Source organism: Ziziphus jujuba, chromosome 12, assembly GCF_031755915.1.
Source record: "Ziziphus jujuba cultivar Dongzao chromosome 12, ASM3175591v1".
Taxonomy (NCBI): domain Eukaryota; kingdom Viridiplantae; phylum Streptophyta; class Magnoliopsida; order Rosales; family Rhamnaceae; genus Ziziphus; species Ziziphus jujuba.
The window spans coordinates 18,015,185-18,036,223 of NC_083390.1; the positions used below are offsets into that span (position 1 = coordinate 18,015,185).

Consider the following 21,039-nt stretch of genomic DNA (forward strand, 5'->3'; position numbering starts at 1 on the left):
GTTATGATCTTTACAATGATACAAATCAAAGATCTTGTGATTCTTCAAAAACTATCATTTTAACCAGTTTGAACCATAGCCATATGCGCAAGAAAACTTTAATGCAAGTTTTGCCATATGCGCTCAAACGGGGAATCTGTGAATATTTTGATCCTGCAGTTAACCACACCAGAAATATTATGAGGAATTGATTTAGAAAAAAAGAGAGGGACAGACAAAGAAAGTAATTTAGTTTAGTTGTAGGGAAGCTGGATTTTTTTTTTTGTTTTTTTTTTTTTTTTGGGGGGGGGGGGGGGGGGAAGTTGGGAAGCTGGAATTTGAGCATGTAATTTATTAGTACTTAATTTGTCGTTGTGCATATGCGTACATCATAAAATCAATATGGACAAAAAGCTAAGAATTTGTGTCTAATTGGGGAATGCAAAAGCCTGTAGAACTGTGAAAACATTGAAATGCATGCCAAGTTAGATGATCAAAAACATTTGAGAACTAAATTAGAAGAATAATATAACTTCATGGTAGTTAAGAACTTGTCCTGTTGGTTTCGTGGAGAAGGGTATGGCTTTTTTTTTTTTTTTCATAAATATGAGAGAATGCATAGAAATATCCTGCAGAGAGCCCCTGTCTTGAGGATGTACCTTGAATGATATGACATCCCTTCTGGCATTGATTTTTCAATTAGTGGTGACCATTCCAATAAGATTTATTGCAAGAGCCAAAAGGAAAAGGCTGTTGTATGCACAGCTCGCGAAATTTTACAAGAGGTATGATAATGTTGTTGAACTTCTGTATTTTACATTGTTAGAAAGCCAACCAATTGTTTTTAACACAAGATCTTGCATAAGAACCTCCTTATGTATAATATAAATATACTGGGATATCATAAGGGCTATGAAAACATTACTTGCAATTTCAATGCCAAGCGATCAATCTACTAGCACATTCCATGTATTTGAAAAGTAATGGAGAAATATGCTTCAATTTAAACAAAGTATGACGAAGGTTTCACTTGCTTGGACTCTTATATTATCAAGTACTTGTGAGGAAAAACAACAACCCAGTTGGAAACAAAGCCATTAAAAAAAAAAAAAATGGAAAAACCAACAAAAATGTAAGAGAATGGTGCAAGTAAAAATTGGGTTGACAAATAATTCCCCCTTGTTTCTTGAGGATCCCAAATATAAACCTAAATTTATAATGCCAAAATGAAATAAAAACAAATTGGAAAAAAAAAAGTTTGGGTTTATGTGACAAGTCAATTTGAGATTTTGAACTCAAAAAATTAAAGGCAAAACACTTTAAAGGTTCACACTTTATTTTTGTTCTGATTTTGGATATATAATTTGGTGACTAAAATTTGATTCAAAAGTAATCCCTTATTTTATATTGTATTCCAATTTTTAAAAGTAAATATAATACTTTAAAAATATATGTTTTATAATGGGCCCGAGGTACTATATAATATAATTTATACTTGGAACATTTTTCTCAAACTGAGTAATAAACATATAATGAAACTTGATATCCTTGCCCACATCGAGAAAGACCAACATTCAAAACATTGCTTAAATAAAAGAATGCGTGCGGCCCACCGGCCAACCAAGCAACTTTGTCCTGTTTTGTGGAAAATTGAAAGAAGAAGTAAAAAATAATATATATAGAAGAATCTAGGAAATTGATCGGTGAAGAAAAATGAACAACTTGGTAAATGTGGGTTTAATTATTCATGAAAAGGGATTCAAGTGAACGTGATTGTAGGTTCAAATATACATAAAAAAAATTTTTAAAACCTAGAATAATTCTAGGTTTAGACAGTTCTTAATTTAAGTGAAGATGATTGTAGTTTCAAATATTCATAAAAAAATTTTGAAAACGTGATTTTACGTTCAAACATTTATGGAAAAGAAATATTCTAAAATAGGTTCAAACATTCCTGAAAAAGAATTCGATTGCATATTCAAATATTCATAAAAGAGTTTGGAAATGTGAATTGTAGGTTTAAATATTTATAAAAAGGGTTTGAAAATCTGATTTTAGGTTCAAACATTCATTAAAAAAAAAAAAAAATTTCAAAAGTAGGTTCGAACATCTTTAAAATAGAAGTGAATGTAATTGCAGGTTCAAATATTCATAATAAGGGGGTTTGAAAATGTAATTGTAGGTTCAAATATTTATGAAAAGGAAACATTTCATGAAAATAGATTATGAATGTTAACATTCCATGAAAAAATTCAAGTGAATGTGATTGTAGGTTTAAATATTCATAAAAAGTGTTTGGAAATGTGAATTGTAGGTTCAAATATTATTAGAAGCATTTGAAAATATGATTAAAGGGTCAAATATTCATAAAAAAAATTTTAAAATAGGTTTAAACATCCTTAAAAAAGAAGCGAACATAATTGTAGGTTCAAATATTCACAAAAAGGGTTTGAAAATGTGATTGTAGGTTCAAACATTCATGAAAAGGAACATTTCATGAAAATAGATTATGAATGTTAATATTCCATAAAAACAGATTATGAACGTCATTTTAGGTTTAAATATTTATGAAAAGGAATTGGAAACATGATTGTATATTTAAACATTCATGAAAAAGGATTGAGTTTTGAAAACTTAGGAATTAAGGTTGTAGATATCTAAATTTATAGGACTTTGAAAGTTTAAAAATAAAGATTATACATATTAAAATCTATAGTGTGGATAGAATTACTATTTAATTTATATTTTACAAATACCCTTATTGATAGAGTCCTTTCTTTTTCAATTTCTTTGGAGTTGTTGTGGTAAGCCCCATCCCTGTTTTCCTATTCAATTATTTTTAATTTTATTTTTTTTTAAAAAAAAATTAAACTAAAATGTTTAAAACCCAGTTAACAAATTTTATATTCATATTTAAAACAAATAAAAAATATATAAAAATAAATAATAATAATATTGTTTTTATTATATATACATAAGTAGGGAGGGATACAGGGTGGAGAATATATTCTTGGCCTCACCCTAAAATGGAACCCGACTCAAGGAAAAAAAAAAAAAAAACAAAAAGAAAAAGATAAATTATCTTTAAATATATCATCTAGTAGTCAAGAGGCACGTGAACGTTTGCCCTTTCCAACATTAACCTCATCCTATGCAACTTTGCACGTATACTATTATTATTTAAAAAAAAAAAATTAAAAGTAAAAGAAATTGAAAAAGAAAGGACTCTGTCAAGAAGAGCACTTGCTACAATTAAAATGAGGAAGTGTGGGCTATATTTCATGTAAAATATGTATTGTTTTTCGCAATATAGAGAAAACGTGTAACAGTGTGGGCACAAAAGAACGCACAAGCGAGTGTTAGAAACCATTGGTAGCACTGCTACTCAAACACAAGCGGATGTTCATAATATTTCTATATAAAAATAAATAAACAAATACATTTTTATTTTTATTTTTAGCGGTTTGATCTCTGTTTTCTAAAGGATAATAGAAGGGTAAAAGAAAGGATTCTACCCAATGAGTCCCTTTATTCCTTTCATATACAATGATTTCATGACATTCTATATTTTCTAAACAATTAAATGCAATTCAAATTAGCAAAAGCCATAAAATATCTAAAGTTTCCATGAATTTAATCCTACGATGTTGAAGAAGCTTATGAGGCACTGCTGGCTGATGTACCAGTTAAGGCGTATGTTCATAATTAATATCAAGCAAAAATAAGTTCAAAATGCAATTTAGTGCAGTGAAATCTTTCAGCATGTATATAGTTAAAAATTTCATTGTTTAATTTGAATTCAATATAAATCTTGTTCTATGTATATGATGAAGAAATTTCCAAGAACCAGCTGTTGAGGAACAAAATTTATTAATGGGTTGTTTTAAATATATTATCCTATTTGAAAAATTATATAATATATAATTTTAAATTTTATTTGATAAAAAATTACATTGTTTAATTATTTAATTGGACACACAAAAAAAAAAAAAGAAAGATATAATATGAGACGTAAAATCATAAACTGAATTGGAGTATCTATAACACTATGACATTTAAAAAAAAAAAAAAACGAATGTATATTATATTGAATTGATCAAAAATTTATCAAAGTAGTTTTTTATTTACAAAACTCAAAGTGCTTTTTTTAGTTTTTCACTTTTATTAATTATTTAATAAAGTTTTTAAACTGGCATAATATATAATAAATAGTTAGTAAAACATACATACTAAAATTTTTTTATCACAATGTATTTTATTTAAAAAAAAAATTATGATAAAGAAAAGAAATGGAAAATTTTGCTTCATTGTAAACAAAGTATGATGAAATTTCACTTGCTTGGAACCTATTGTCAGGTATTTGCAAAAAGCTTTTTCTTATCAATCAAAGCCAAACAAAAAACCAACAAAAAATTAAGGGTATGTTGCAAAGTAAAAAATTAAGTTAACAAATAAATCCTCTTTTTCTTGAGGATTTTGAGTATAATCTAAATGTTAATGTAAGAAAGAAATGAAAACAAATGAAAAAACTGAGTTTGGTTTATGTGACTCATACAAAGCAAAGAATCACTTCAAAAATTCATATTTATTTTTGTTTTGAATATAATTTGATTCAAAATGAAAACAAATGAAAAAACTGAATTTGGATTATGTGACTCACACAAATCAAAGAATCACTTCAAAAATTTACCTTTATTTTTGTTTTGAATATAATTTGATTCAAAATGTCAAAAGTAATTTCTGATTTTTTTAAAAATATTATATTCCAATTCTTAAAAGTAAGTATATGTTTATAATAAGTCCGAGGTACTATATAATCTAATTTATATTGCAACATTTCTATCAAACGGTCATAAACACTGAATGATCCTTGATTATCCTTTTATCCCGCATTGACGTAGACTGCCCATTGGCCGTAGGTCTTAGTCTTGGCTTCCCCCCTACGGCACGACATTGACGAAAATGCCAAATTTGTTCAAAATGTCAAAATAATCCCAACTAATTACACTGTCAGGTCTAAAATTTTTGTTTTCTCAAGAGCCTCTTTTTACTCATTTCCATTTTTCTAAACAATTAAATGTTAATTACTCAAATAAAAATTCCATAAAGTTTGATATATTATTATTCATGACTAATCAAAAAGCCACCAAAAGAAAAAAAGTCCAACCAAATAAGAATAAATAAAATGCGGTCTGATTTTTCCAACACTTTTTCAACTTTTCTTTTTCTCAAGTTCAACCAAACACAATTCAACTAAATGCCTCCCAAAAAAAAAAAAAAAAAACAAAAAAAAAAAAAATCAAATGCAGTGAATTAATAAAGTTCCCATGCTAGAAATGATCAGCTAGTAGCTTTGTCCTTGAAATTCATTGACCATTAATGGCTATCCTTTTTCTTCTTCTTCTCCAACTTCCCCTTTCCGTTGTCGTTGCTCAAACCAACGGCAAAATAAATGTTCCAACTTCTCTGACTGCAGGAAGCAAAAATAATTTATGGCTTTCACCTTCTAAAGATTTTGCATTTGGATTCCACCAGCTTGACGATGATGCCTTCATACTTGCCATTTGGTATTACAAATTATCCCGCCAATTCACCCCAGTTTGGTATCCAAATGCAAATAAAGGTAAACCAGTTCCAAGGAATTCCAAACTGGAGCTAACTCCTGACAGTGCTCTCGTGCTAAAAAACGGTGCTGAAACATTATGGAACTCTGGAAAAACGAGTTCTGCTGATGTAAACTACGCTGTGATGAATGATACAGGCAACTTTATGCTGTTGGATATTTTTTCTAGACACATATGGGAGAGCTTCAACTATCCCACTGATACGCTGTTGCCTTCTCAGATCATGAAGTTAGGTGGTCCTCTTTCTGCCAGAACAAGTGACACCGACTTCGCACCGAGAAGATTCCAGTTTCGTTTGGATCTTGATGGTATTGCTAGGCTTATTTCCATAAATTTGCCTGGTAACTTTTCTTATTACGATTACTCTTCCACTGGCGATACATCGGATCCTGGTGACGAAGTAGTGTTTGATTCGTCAGGCTTGTATGTATTGACAAGAAATGAAAGCAAAATCTTTATTATGAAACCGGAAGTTCCGGTCTCAAATCCTTTGGACTACTATATGAGAGTGAGTCTTAATTTTGATGGGGCTCTTACCCTAAACTCTCACTCCAAGGATCCGTCTGCTGCAAATGAAACATGGACAACCATAACATCAATACCGGAGGATGTATGCTGGTCGATAAAAGGAGAAATGGGAAGTGGAGTATGTGGGTTTAATAGTATCTGCTCAATCCAATCTGATGGAAGGACAAATTGCATATGCCCAGATGGTTATTCTTTGGTCAATCCAGCTGATGCATATGGTGGCTGCAGACCAAATTTCTTACTGGGTTGTGATAATAGTTTCGGTCATATCTACCAGGAGAACCACTTCATGCAGGAGAAATTAAACGTTAATTTTGCATTTTCAGATTACGAAGTGCTTAGCTCTATTAATAGGGAGAGCTGCAAAACCGCTTGTTTACATGATTGTTTATGTGCAGCAGTCGTTTTTGACCCCGATAACAAGCGCTGTTGGAAGAAGAGGTCTCCACTTTCCAATGGGAGAGTTGAATTATATCCCACAACTTATTTCAAAATAGCTTCTAATTCGTCTCTTGACATCCCACCTCTTCCTCCAAAAGTCCCAGCTAAGGGCCAGAACATATTGATGATTGTGGTGTTGTCTGTTCTCTTAGGCAGTTCTGTGTTGGTCAATTTTGTATTTGTGGGTGCAACATGTATGGGTTTCTTTATGTTCTTGAAGAGGAATCTCCTTGGACCTGAAATTTCTCAAAATGAAAGTTCTATCGAAAACAGATTGCAGCAATTTACCTACAAGGAGCTGATAGAGGCCACAAATGGATTCAAGGAAGAGCTAGGAAGGGGATCTTGTGGGATAGTTTACAAAGGTGAAACGAGATTGACTGGTCTTATTGCTGTCAAGATGTTAGACAGAGTGTTTGAAGACATTGACAGAGAATTCAAAGCAGAAGTTAACATTATAGGCCAAACACATCACAAGAATCTTGTCCGGCTAGTTGGTTATTGTGATGAGAAACAACGCAGGTTGGTGGTATATGAATTCTTGAGAAATGACACTTTAGCAAGGTTCCTCTATGGAAATCCAAAACCTGGTTGGAACCAAAGGATACAAATAGCATTTGGGATTGCAAGAGGACTTGTTTACTTACATGAGGAATGCAGTACGCAGATCATCCATTGCGATATAAAGCCTCAAAATATACTTCTCGATGATTATTGCAATGCTCGGATTTCTGATTTTGGATTGTCAAAGCTTTTGTTAATCAATCAAAGCCATACAAAAACAAACATCAGAGGAACAAAAGGGTACGTTGCTCCTGAATGGTTCAGGTCAGCACCGGTGTCTGTGAAGGTCGATGTGTACAGTTTTGGTGTGGTGCTGCTAGAAATCATTTGCTGTAGGAGAAATGTAGATATGGAAGTTGATGAGGAAGAGAAGAGCATTTTGACAGATTGGGTTTATGACTGCTATTTGGAAGGGAAATTAGATTATCTGGTTGAAAATGATAAGGAGGCCTTAGATGATATAGAGATGGTTGAGAGATTTGTGATGGTTGCCATTTGGTGCCTCCAGGAAAACCCGCATGTAAGACCCACCATGAAACAGGTTATGCTTATGCTTGAAGGAATACTTCAAGTTTCATTACCCCCAAGTCCTTGTCCCTTCAGTTCCATCAACTGATGAAATCAGAACTTAGTCTCAAATCCACTTTTTGGCACGTCATAAAATTGTGTTCTGTGTTGCTTTTGTTTTTTGTGGTTTGTGGTTTGCTTTTGTGTTTTTTTTTTTTTTTTTTTTTTTTTTTTTTTCTTTTGGAAAATACCAAATAAATGGTCCTACATTTGTGATTGTGGTAGGAACTATTCTTTATGTTGTTGGTGTTTTCAAGTGTTGCATTAAGTACTGCTTCTTCTCAGAGAACTTACCCACAAATAATAGCTCAAAAACCATTCTCTATCTATTACTTGTATGGAATTTGAAATCACATGAAAGTAGATCTTACAAAAACCCTTATCAAATAATAAATGATTGTCCGTTAACAGGTTGAATTCTCCATTTATGTTGTTCATGATGGAATACGTGTTAGATTGATGATATATAGAGTTGGCACCATTCCCTACCGGCTATAAGAATTCTGTTTTACTGCTTCTTATACATCAAAAATAGTGCTAGCTAATGGTTGTATCTTATTGTGTATTGGTTAAGCTCTCTTTTAAACAGAAGTGCTACAGAGGCAAACTTCCATTAGTTACTCCGTTCAAACAAAAAGTAGCTAGTATGGTGCTAGTATAGCACATGTTCAGTGAATCTATCAGATACTAAATATTGTAAAGATAAATTCAATAAAACTCAATCCCATTCTGTATATATTAATCATTTATATGATCCTTCCAGGCCTAAAATAATTTAGTAACTAAAAATTAAAAGAGAACAGTTCTCTATGTGATTTTGAATCTCAATGAGAGAAAAAAATAAATATATAAAAAAATACACATGTCAAAATTAAAGCAATGTCCTCTCTGAACTATCACATGATATAAAAACTTGACGAGATTGATTGCCTAGTATTAAAAGTTGTTGGTCGTATCAATAAAACATGTATAAATTGAATTGCTTGTATTGAAATATGTTTGGTTTTCTTCTTCTACTACTCGAAGAAACTCGTTGGCACTACTTGTCCAAATGATAGATAGAGTATTTGAGATAAGGTAAAGGAATTCAAAGCAGAACTGAGCGTCATAGGCCAAATTCTTCATAGCAATCTTGTTCGAATAATTGCTTGTCGTAAAGTAGGCCATGGATGATGTTAAAATGATTAAGAGATTTGAGATGGTTGCCATCTGGTGCCTCCAGGAAGAGCCCCCATATAAGACCAACCATGAAGAAGGTTATGCTTATGCATGAAGGAATCCTTCATGTTTCAGTTCCGCCATCTCCAATTTTATTACTTGCATTGAAATTTAGCATTAAATATGTACCTTAGCATATAATAGGATGCAAATTTACTTCTGGCATTTAAAGTTGGTCTTAAATCAAATGGAAATACATGAATACATGACTTTTGTGCTCTGCTTGCCAGGATATCTGTAGGTTATGATAACAAATTTTTTTTCTTTTTTAAGCCAGCTACTAACCATTGACATCTCTGCCAAATTATTTTCTATTTTCTATCAGAGGACACAGAAAATTTAGAAGAATTTCATTTCAACCAAATATAAAACACATCCATATTCTAAACAAACAGAATAGCTACTATTTTTGAGCTAAAGTCCAAGAGCAATGCAATCACTTTTGGCAGTTTATTCCTTGCCTTTGCTACAACTGAATATTTCTCAGATTTATGATTTTTAGGATACAAATCAAAGATCTTCTGATCCGTCAAACACTATCATTTTAACCAGTTTGAATTATAACCATATGGCCAAGAAAAGTTTGATGCAAATTTTGCCATACCCACAATTACGTGGAAGCGATTTCAAAAAAGAGAGGGAGAGATATTTAGTTTGATTGTTTTGAAGCGGGAACTTGTAATTTGCTAATACTTAATTTGTCATGGTACATAGGTATACATCGTAAATTCAATCTGAATGAAAAGCTTAGCATTTGCCTTGTAACTGGGGAATGTAAAGCCTGCAGTGCCGTGGATATATACATTGAAATGCATGACAGGTTAGATAATAAAAAACATTTGTGAAGTAAATTAGAAGATTTAGGTAACTTCATGGTAATTAAGGACTTGTAATCCTAAATGGCTTGGTGGAAAAGGGTAGGTTATTTTATTTTATTTTGTTCTGGGGTAACGAAGAAGGGTATAAATTTGAGTCCTTTAGGTTTTTATAAATTCAATTAAAAGTTGACTCGTACAGTTTAACATGGAACATCTAATTCCTGAGTACATTTCATAAATTTGAGAACGCATTCAAGTATCCTGTAAAGAGCACCTCTCATGAGGATGTACCTTCAATAATCCAATCCCTATTGTCTTTGATTTTTTCAATAAATGGTGATATTGGAAAATATGCTTGAAATTCGTATTGTTAGGCCCACTTCTTATGAGGCGTATCTTTTGAGATTAGTGACAGCATACTAGCATGTTATTATATAGTTATTTGACATTGTCAGAGAGCCAACCAATTATATTACGCCATATCAGTGGCAAAAATCCCCCCCCCCCCCCCCCCCCCCCCCTTTTTTTTTTTTTTTTTTTTTTTTCAATGTAAGAATATGCATCTTTCCCTATCCTTCAAAAAAGGGGAAAAAAAAAAAAAAGGAAAAAAAAAGAAAAGAAAAGAAAAGAAAAGTAGTGATTTCATGCTTGCCTCAACTTCTTAGGTTGTCCATATTTTGAATGCACATATACTATCTCTCTCTATCTACCAACATATATACAGTGAAAGGTTACTTTACTTTGCAGTTTCAGGGCTTGGAGTTTCAACTTGCAACCTTAGCTTTCCTTTCTAATGGCTTGTAAGCGTTTTAATAATAATAATTAATACCTATAAACTTGTAAAACAGTATCAGTCATATATATATAGCAGTATAATTGTATAAGTACTAGTATATGGTGTATATTTGATAAGCCTACTCTTTTCTTTATCCATCCATTGATTATAAGTTATTTATCAAACAAAAAAAAAAAAAAAAACAAAAAGAGTCATTGATTATAAGTATAATAAAAATGATACCTTTACCTATTGAATTCAATATCCACATTCCTTGATTTATTTACTACAGGTTGTTCATGCTTTTTATACTATGTTCCAATTCTTGAAGTAAATACATGTTCATTTTCTTATAGAGCCCGAGGTAATAACCCATTAACACTAGAACATTTCTCAACACAGTCACAAACAAAAAAGAAACGCCAAGCCTAAACAATTAAATGTTAACATTTCAAATAAAAAAATGCCACAAAATTTGATATATTATTTTTCGTGACTAATAAAAGTCACAAAAACTTAATCCTAACCAAATATGCAGTTGAATTGTTTTTCCTTTTTTTAAAACGCGTGTAGCCTATAATTTCCAATCTTTTGCAATTTTTTTTTTCCTCCTAAAGTTCCTCATATCAGAAGCAAAAACCAAGTCCAACCAAATATAAATCAATTTAATGCAGTTTGATTTTTTTTTCCCCAACACGCATAGTCTATAATATCCAATCTTTTCCAATTTCCAACTAAATACAGTTAAATTCAATGCAGTTTGATCTTTTTGTCTTTTCAACACGTATAGCCTTTATATTTTCCCACCTTTTGGAATTTTTTTTTTTTTTTTTTCCTTCCTTGTACTATAAATGATCAGCTAGTAGCTTTGTCCTTGACTTTCGATGATCACTAATGGCTACTGTTTTTCTTCTTCTCCATGGTCCCCTTTTTGTTGTCGTTGCTCAATCCAACGGCAACATTACCGTTGGATCTTTTCTTACTGGAGGAAGCAGTACTGATTCTTTATGGCTTTCACCTTCTGAAGATTTTGCATTTGGATTCCACCAACTTGACAATGATTCCTTCATACTTGCCATTTGGTATTACAAACTGTCCGGTCAATTCACCACGGTATGATACGCATATGGAGATAACCAGCTCCAAGGAATTCCAAACTGGAGCTGACTTCTGAAAATGGTCTTCTACTCAAAAATGGTGTTCAACAATTATGGAGCTTTGGAAGAACTAGTACTGAAGTAGCCTATGTTGTGATGAATGATACAGGAAACTTTCAAGTCCTGGATGGCGATTCTAAACCCATTTGGGAGAGCTTCAACCATCCCATTGGTACACTGTTGCTTTCTCAGATTGGAGTTAGGTGGTTTTCTTTCTTCCAGAACAAGTGACAACAACATCTCACCGAGAAAAAATTCCAGTTCTGCTTTGAAGCTGTTATTGCTAAACTTATTACCATAAATCTGCCTGGAAACTATACTTATGATACTATACAACCGAAAATTGGTGGTGCATCTAATCTGTCGAATTCTGGTTACCAAGTAATTTTTGATTCATTAGGTTTGTATGTATTGAGAAGAAATGGAAATAGATTCTTTATTACAAAACCAGAAGATCCAGTCTCAATTCCTTAGGACTACTATAAAAGAGTGAGTCTTAATTTTGATGGGGTTCTGACTGCTCTTACTCCAAAGATCCATCTGCTGCAAATGAAAGCTGGATACCATAAGATCAATACTAGACAATATATACTTGGCGGTAAACGGAAATGGTGAAGTGGAAAGTGGGGCATGTGTGTTTAACAGTATCTGCTCAATCCAATCTGATGGAAGGCCAAATTGCACATGCCCAGATGGCTATTCTTTGTTCGATCCAGCTGATGCATATAGTGGCTGCAGACCATGTTTCTTAATGGGTTGTGGTAGTAGTTTGGGGCAAAGCCACCAGGAGGACCACTTCATGCAGGAGTTAAAAATGTCAATTGGCGATTTTCGGATTATGAGGTGCTTAGCTCTTCCTGTATGGAGAGCTGCAACAATGGTTGTTTTCATGACTGTTTATGTGCAGCTGTCATTTTTAGTGGTGATAACATGTGATGTTGGAAGAAGAAGTCACAGCTTTCCAATAGGAGATGTGGAGAATTTAGGGCCGTGGCTTATCTCAAAACAGCTAATAATTCGTCTCCTAAAATTCCACTTCCTCCTCCAAAAGTCCCAGCAAAGGACCAGAACATATTGGTTATTGAGGTGCTGTCTGTACTCTTCGGCAGTTCCGTATTGGTCAATTTTGTATTTGTAGGTGCAGCATGTATGGTTGTTTTTTGTTCTTGAAGAGGAAGCTCCTTGGAGTTGAAATTTCTCCAAATGAAAGTTTTGTCGAAAACAGAATGCAGCAAATTACCTACAAAAAGATGATAGAAGCCACAAATGGATTCAAGGAAGAGTTAGGAAGAGGATCTTGTGGGATAATTTACATAGACGAAATGAGATGAACTGGTCTCATTGCTTTTAAGATGTTAGACAGTGAATTTGAAGCAGAAGTTAATGTTATAGGCCAAACACATCACAAGAATCTTGTCTGGCAAAATGGTATTGTGATGAGAAACAGCATAGATTGCTGGTTTATGAGTTCTTGAGAAATGGAAGTTCAGCAAAATTTCTATATGGAGATCTAAAACTTAGTTGGAAACAGAGGACAGAAACAACATTTGGGATTGCCAGAGGACTGATTTACTTGCACGAGGAATGCAGCAAACAGATCATTCACTGTGACATAAAGCCTCAAAACATACTTCTGGATGAGTATTACGCAGCTCGGATTTTTGACTTTGGGTTGGCAAAGCATTTGCTTATAAACCATAGCCATACAAACACAAACATAGGAGGAGCAAAAGGTAATGTTGCTCCTGATTAGTTCAGGTGTGCACCGGTGTCAGTCAGGGTTGATGTGTATAGTTTTGGTATGGTGCTGCTAGAAATCATTTGCTATGGAAGAAATGTCTTAGAAATGGAGGTTGATGAGGAACATAACAGAATTTTAACTGATAATGCATATGACTGCTATATGGATGGGAAGTTGGATGCTCTTATTGAAAATGATATGGGGGCCATGGATGATATAAAGATGGTTGAGAGGTTTGTGATGGTTGCCGTTTGGTGCCTCCAAGAAGCTAATATTAGACCCACCATGAAGAAGGTTATGCTTATGCTTGAAGGAATACTTCAGGTTTCAGTTCTGCCTACTCCATTTTCGTTATACTTCCATAGAAATTGAGCATTAAATATGCACCTTAGTAATAGTATATAATAGAATGCAATTTTGTTTCTAGGATTCAAAATTGGTAGTAAATCAAATAAAAATGCACGTACTGCATGACTTCCGTGCTCTGCTGGCCGGGGTAAATATTGTTTATGATAACACAATTTTGTGTTATTTAAGCCAGTTACTGACATTGACATCTATGCCAAATTATTTTCTACTTTTTATCAGAGTACACAGAAAAGTTAGAAGTATTTCATTCCAACCAAACAAAAAATACATCCATAAACAGAGTAGCTACTACTTTTTAGCTGAAGTCCAAGAGCAAACATTGACTGCAATCTCTTTTGACAATTCATTCCTATGCTGCAAACGAATGCTTGCTTAGATTTATGATTTTTACAAGGATACAAATCAAGGATTTTTTGACCCTTTAAAGACTTTCATTTTAACCAGTTTGAACTATAACCATATGGCCAAGAAAAGTCTGATGCAAATTTTGCCATACCCACACAGAACAGGGAATTTGTGAATATTCTGATCCAATAGTCATAACCATACCAGAATTATGTGGAAGTGATTTAGAAAAACAGAGGGAGATATAAAGAAATAATTTAGTTTAATTTTTTGAAAGCTGGAATTTGGACTTGTAATTTACTCATAACTGGTCATGGTACATGTGTATATATCATAAGTTCAATATGAACAAAAAGCTAAGAATTTGTAATGCAAAGGCTGCAATACTGAGAAAACATTGAAATGAATTCCAATTAGATTACAAAAACATTTGTGACGTAAATTAGAATATTAACGTAACTTGGTAATTAAGGACTTCTAGCCCTATATGGGTTAGAAGGGTAGGATATTTTTTTTTTCGTTGTTTGCTTTTGGTAATGAAGACAGGTCTGAATTTGAGTCCCTTGTTAATTTGACTAAAGTTTAAGGTTGACCATTAATTCCTAAGTACATTTCATGAATTTGAGGTAATCCATTCAAATGTAGAGAGCCCCTCTCATGAGGATGTACCTTCAATGACATCACATTCCTTCTGCCATTGATTTTTTTAATGACTATTCCAATAAGATTTATGCAAGAGGAACTCTGTTGTACACATAGCACGTGAATTTTAACGAGTGACATGACAGCATGTTATTGGATATCCAACCAATTGTTTTGTCTAAGAAGAATGGTTTTGTTTAATTGTTTGGAAGCTGGAATTAGAACTTGTAATTTATTAATGCTTTAATTTGTCATGATACATATGTATACATCACGAATTCAATATGAACAAAAATCTAAGAATTTGTCTCTAATTGGGGAATGCAAAGCCTGTAGTACTGTGAGAACATTGAAATGCATTCCAAGTTCGATAATCAAAAACATTTTTGAAGTAGATTAGAAGATTAAGGTAACTTAATGGTAATTAAGGACTTGTAGTCCTATAAGGTTTGGTGGAGCCGGGTATGATTTTTTTTTTTTTTTTTCTTGTTTTTGGCAATGACGAAGGATATGAATTTGAGTCCCTCCCTTATAAATGCGACTAAAAGTTTAGTCTTGACCATTAAATCCTAAGCACATTTCTTAAATTCGAGAGAAATGCATACGAATATCCTGTAGACTGCCTCTCTCATGAGGACGTACCTTCATTGATATCACATCCCTTCTGTCATTGATTTTTCATTACTGAGCGATGATTTTTCCACTAAGATTTATGCAAGAGGAACATTGTTGTACACAGAGCTCGTGACAGTGCGTTATTGGACATCAATTTGACACTGTCAGAAAGCCAACCACTTGTTTTTAATCCAAGATCTTGCACAAGAAACTCCTTATATATATATATATATATGTACTGGGATGTCATAAGGGCCATGAAAATATTACTTTAAACTTGCAGTTTCAGGGCTTGGAGTTTCAGTTAGCCTATCCTGATTACTTAATTTCAACTGGCAGCCTTAACTTTGCTTTCTAATGGCTTTAAGCATTTTAATAATGATAATTAATACATAAAAACCCGTAGAACAGTATCAGTCATATACATAGCAGTAGATATACTAGTATATGTTGTATATATAATAATCCTTCTCATTACCTTTTTTGATTCTTTAATTATAAGTGTAATAAAAATGATACCTTTACTTCTTGCATTCAATATCCACATTCTTTGATCTCCAATAACTTTATTTGTTTACTGCAGGCTATTCTTGCTTTTTGCAAGTCTTTAAAGTATTATATATGTCAGCATCTTTATTAAATGCCTTCCCCATCGTTGGCTTTTTCAATTAAAATATCATTGTTCCCTGTACCTTTTTCCAGCTGCCGAAGATTCCTTTTTTTTTTTCCTTTTTCATTTGTCTCTTTAATGGATTTTCCTATGACTATCACTTTTTCTTTTTCTAATAGATGCTTTACCAGTTACCACATTGTTGCATGCATGCTTTCATTTTCTAAAAGGTTAGAATTTTTCGCAAACGTTTTTTCTAGCATGTTTTTGGCGCAAAACATATATATATATATATATACTTGCAGACGATGACAGTGGAAAAATCCCTCCAGTGGTCGTTAATAACATCTGCTACGTCACCATGTCTCCCAAGCTGGGAGATAGTTACCAGGAGATCAAATTTGATACATGTTTGTGTGTGTGTATGCACGCGTGTATGAATATATATGATCTGTAAAGAAGCCATCAGAAGATCTTTATAGACTGTTGATGGTGTGGGACATCTATATAGCCGATAATCGGAAAATTTTGATGCTTTGTTAGAGGAATAATGTTGTAAAGAAGCTAAAAAGAACAAGTTCCATGGTAAATTAGAGCAGGCTTAATTTGTCCATGTGATACTTTGCTAAATTACCAAGTTTTCTCAAAGTTCCAAACCCAACAAAACAAGCAATCCAGAGGAAGCAAGCTGTACCTCTTATTTACCTTTATCTTCAAAACAGATTGCTATAAGAACTCAGAGCATGAACATTCAGATGCAAAAATCTTAACCATCACAGCAATCTTGCTACCTCCAAATCAACTTATCATCCAGCTCTGCCCCAGCTAGCTCATCACCTTCCACTTGCAATGCAAACCAATATTACCTATGTATACCGGCCATCAGCCTCTCGTTTAACTATAGTTGCACACTTATTTGGCATCTTAACAATTGTTCTTCTGCTTGTTTGGTTGCTGCATTACCGTGGGGGTATCGAATACGATTCAGATAATGCAGATCGAGTTTTCAATGTAATAAACTTTGATCCTTGCCCATCTTCTTAAATACTTAATTAAGCTGAAGATTAAATTTCCTTATTTTTTTTTTCTTTTTCTTTTTTTTTTGTTTTGTTTTCCTTTTCTGACAGGTTCATCCATTTCTAATGGTTGGGGGATTTATTTTCTTTGCTGGGGAAGGTAATTGGTCTATAGCTTCTTTTTAATTCATTATGTCCAGTTTATGGTAAATTAAGCAGAAAATCCTAATAATGTTTCTTTAGTCTTTTTTATATATTTTGTTTTTTTTTAGCTGTCAAAAAACATAATATCTAACAGAGTTGTTAAGCTTAATTTGCAGCAATAATGGCGTTTAAGACAGTACCCTCCGCCAGGCAAGTACAGAAGTTCATACACATGTTTTTTCATCTTAGTGCGTTGATTCTGGGAGTTATTGGAATATGTGCTGTTTTCAAGTACCACGATATGATAAATGCACCAGACATGTATAGCCTACATTCATGGATTGGCTTGGGAACTTTCTGCTTGTACTGTTTGCAGGTAACATACGCATACACTTACAGATGTATATATACTCTCTGATAATCATGTGGCTAATAAAAGTGTTTGTTTTGTTTGGCAGTGGTTGTTTGGGTTTGTGCTGTTTCTGGTTCCAGGAGCTTCAGAGGGCGCAAAGAGTAGAATGCTTCCATGGCATATGTTCTGGGGTAGGCTATTGCTGTTAATGGCAATATGTGCAGCTCTTACTGGATTGATGGAGAAATCCTCATTCTTAAAACTTCAGCATCATCGCGAAAACCACTTGATGAACTTCACCGGGCTATCAATCCTCCTCTTTGGCATTTTTGTGGATCTCTCTGCCGTTCTTGCCCATTATGTTTATTGATACGTACATGTGTTTGTTTATTTATTTATTTATTTATATTTTCTTTTCTGATCGAGCTTCAGTATCACATGGAGTTCTGTTCTTGTGTGAAATTTTAAATTGTTTAATAGTTTTGGGCTGGAAGAGACTCGTATAAATGATTAATATATACAGATTGGGATTGAGTTTTATTGCATTTATCTTTACAATATTTAGTATATGTGATGGATTAACTTTACTATCATGCAAGCTATAGTAGCGCCACATTAGGGAGGTTTGCCTTTGTAGTAGTACTTTCAGTTAAAAGAGCAGCTTAACCAAAATACGACCATTAATTAGCACTGTTTGTACTGTACAAGAAGGCTTAAATCCTTTTTTTTAGTCAAACAAAGCGATATATCAATTTGGCAAAGCAAAATTCTTCTGTTTGTTTGTTTTTTTTTTTTTTTTTTTTTTTTTTTTTTTTTGTAACTATCTACTATACAAAAACTTCGATTATGAATTCTCTTCATTTAATAGCATGTAAGAGCAAAAGTAATTAACTCCAACGAAATAGACTTAAAATAGAGAGAATCCAACCGGTTATCAGACAGTAAATAATTCTTTGATAATGGGTTTTTGTAAGATCAACTCACATATATGTGATGTCAACTTTCATACAGTTGAAAGATGAGAGGTTTTTAATTTGTTGTTTGTGAATAACTGTTTTTGATTTATTTATTTATTTACTTTATATCTTTGATTAGAAGCAGTTTTAAAACACTACAAGAATATATGAAGAAAATATCCTAGTACAATTACGATATTTTTATTTGGTACTTGCAATAAAAATAAAAAAACAGAAAACAATTTTTTGACATATACCAAAAAGTGGATTTGAAAGTAAGTGCTGGTTCCATCAGTCTTGGGGTACTGAAACTTGAAGTATTCCTTCAAGCATAAGCATAACCTTCTTCATGGTTGGTCTTATATTGGGGTCTTCATGGAGGCACCAAATGGCAACCACCACAAATCTGTCAACCATCTTTATATCATGCATGCATGGCCTCGTTATCATTTTCAACCAAGCCGTCTAATTTCTCTTCCAAGTAGCAGTCATCAACCCAATCTGTCAAAATTCTCTTCCCTTCCTCGTCAACTTCAATATCTACATTTCTCCTACAGCAAATGGTTTCTAGTAGCATCACACCGAAGCTCTACACATCGACCTTCACAGACACCCGAGCAGACCTGAACCCATTAGGGGCAACATACCCTTTTGTTCTTCTGACGTTGGTTTTTGTATGTCTTTGATTGATAAGCAAAAGCTTTCCCAATGTAAAGTCAGAATCCGAGCATTGTAATACTTTAAGGCTTTATGTTGCAGTGGATGATCTGCGTGCTGCATTCTTCGTAAACAAGTCCTCTCGCAATCCCAAATGCAATTTGTGTCCTCTGTTTCCAATTGGGTCTTAGATCTCCATATAGAAATCTTGCTAAAGTGCCATTTCTCAAGAACTCATAACCAGCAACCTTTGCTGATTTTCATCACAATAACCAACTAGCGTTACTAGCCGGACAAGATTCTTGTGATATGTTTGGCCTATAACGTTAACTTCTGTTTTGAATTCTCTGTCGCTCTCTTTGAACACTCTGTCTAACATCTTGATAGCAGTGAGACCGGTTGATCTCGTTTGGCCTTTGTAAACTATCTCCCCACAATGTACCCTGCCTAGCTCTTAATTGATTGCGTCCATCCCATCTATTGCAACTTTAACCCAAAAAAAAAATTTAAAAAAAAAAAAAAAATGGTTGCATTTTGTCTACATAAATAAGGAGGTTGGCGGCCTATGCCATGGAGTAAGCTTTGGTCTACAACTTAATAAGTAAAAGCTCCATTTATTTCTCTTTTGATGACTGTTTTCAAAACAAGCGTATATCTTTCAAAGTGAAAACAGCCTAAAATGTTATTTGGTTTTTCATTTTTAATATTGGATTAATTGCATTTTAATATTTATACTTTGACTAGATTACACATTGGATTCTTGAATTTAAAATATTTTACATTAGATCTTCAAGTTATAATTTTTTTTTATATTAGTCTAATTTCCAAATTGATTTGAAAAGGACTAAAAGAAAATTTAAAAATCTAGAAAATTGACTAGTTTTCTTATCAAACAATTAATATATATATAGATATATGTATATTTTCATCTTGTTGTCAATTTTCTCAATGTGTAAACTTTCTCTAATTTGACCAAAATACACATATTAAAATGCAATTAACCCTTTAATATTTTTAAAGACATTTTTAAACAAGCATGACACATAAAGAAGTTTGATTACTTAAATAGACTAACTAAGTTTTCAACCTTTCAATGTCGAGCATTTCCCATATAATGTTTTTAACAAATGGTCTTGATCTTTAAATTTATTTTAACGGTGTAAATTTGTTCTCTTTTAATACTATTTTAATTTTTATATTTATATAAAAACACTTTTTATTTTAAGTAAAAATTTAAGTGACATTTAATTTTCTATACATACAATAAATCTTCAATCATGTTTCTCTCTCCTTATTTATTTACTTATCTTTAAACATTTCAAATTAAAAACACATTTCTCTCTTCTTATCCAGAAAAAGGAAAAAAAAAAAGAAAAAAAAAAGAAAAAAGAAAAACAGTTTCAATTTTCTATTAATTAGGTGATAAAGTTTTCAAATGTTTCAAACATATGAAGACCTAGCCAATTAATTTTCATAGATAAATAATGATGGTGAAAAATAATGTTATTGGTTTTGTGCGTATGATGGTTAAGATTGAGAAGCCATGTGCCCAAGAAAATTTCATGTTTAAAGTTCTTGTGCCAAAGAGGGACCACCATGTCTCTCTAAACTGTTGTCAAAGATATTTATTCTTCAGTTTGTTATTGAATAGAACATGTGTTGGGGTGAGAAGGTTATGATCAAGAGCAAGCTAGCTTGAAGTGTTAGCAACAAGCAAGCTTTTGGTGATGCTCTTGGAAATGGTTGTGTGTGAGTTGTGTTTTTAGGTTTTGGTTATGGTGTTTTCTGGTTTTTTTAGGGTTCCTAAAGTGTTCTAAGGTGTTGAATAAGAGATAAGAAGAAGGGGACCACGTTGGCTTTTGAAAATAAGGCTTAGATGTGTAGCCATTTCATTCATTTTACAATATAAGCTTGAAAGTAC

At 32.8% G+C, this 21,039-nt stretch overlaps 2 protein-coding genes and 1 pseudogene across 2 annotated transcripts; all 3 read left to right on the plus strand.

Moving 5' to 3' along the window:
* Positions 1-5,257: 5,257 nt before the first annotated feature.
* LOC107429195 (G-type lectin S-receptor-like serine/threonine-protein kinase LECRK1) lies at positions 5,258-7,879 on the plus strand. Its single transcript, XM_016039845.4, has one exon. It carries the CDS (start codon positions 5,359-5,361, stop codon positions 7,750-7,752), a length of 2,394 nt encoding a protein of 797 aa, XP_015895331.2. The 5' UTR covers positions 5,258-5,358; the 3' UTR covers positions 7,753-7,879.
* A 4,135-nt stretch (positions 7,880-12,014) lies between these two features.
* On the plus strand, positions 12,015-13,967 carry LOC107429194 (G-type lectin S-receptor-like serine/threonine-protein kinase RLK1; annotated as a pseudogene).
* Positions 13,968-16,736: 2,769 nt separating this feature from the next.
* On the plus strand, positions 16,737-18,045 carry LOC107429208 (probable transmembrane ascorbate ferrireductase 3). Its single transcript, XM_016039860.4, has 4 exons — positions 16,737-17,004; positions 17,121-17,169; positions 17,330-17,529; positions 17,612-18,045. The coding sequence occupies exons 1-4, from the start codon at positions 16,843-16,845 to the stop codon at positions 17,873-17,875; spliced, it is 675 nt and encodes a 224-aa protein (XP_015895346.1). The 5' UTR covers positions 16,737-16,842; the 3' UTR covers positions 17,876-18,045.
* Positions 18,046-21,039: the final 2,994 nt, after the last annotated feature.

Coding starts and splice junctions, on each gene's coding strand:
- LOC107429195 (XM_016039845.4), top strand. CDS start 5,359: ATGGCTATCCTTTTTCTTCTTCTTCTCCAACTTCCCCTTTCCGTTGTC.
- LOC107429208 (XM_016039860.4), top strand. CDS start 16,843: ATGCAAACCAATATTACCTATGTATACCGGCCATCAGCCTCTCGTTTA. Junction 17,170..17,329: donor TATTTTCTTTGCTGGGGAAG/GTAATTGGTCTA, acceptor CTTAATTTGCAG/CAATAATGGCGTTTAAGACA. Junction 17,530..17,611: donor TCTGCTTGTACTGTTTGCAG/GTAACATACGCA, acceptor TTTGTTTGGCAG/TGGTTGTTTGGGTTTGTGCT.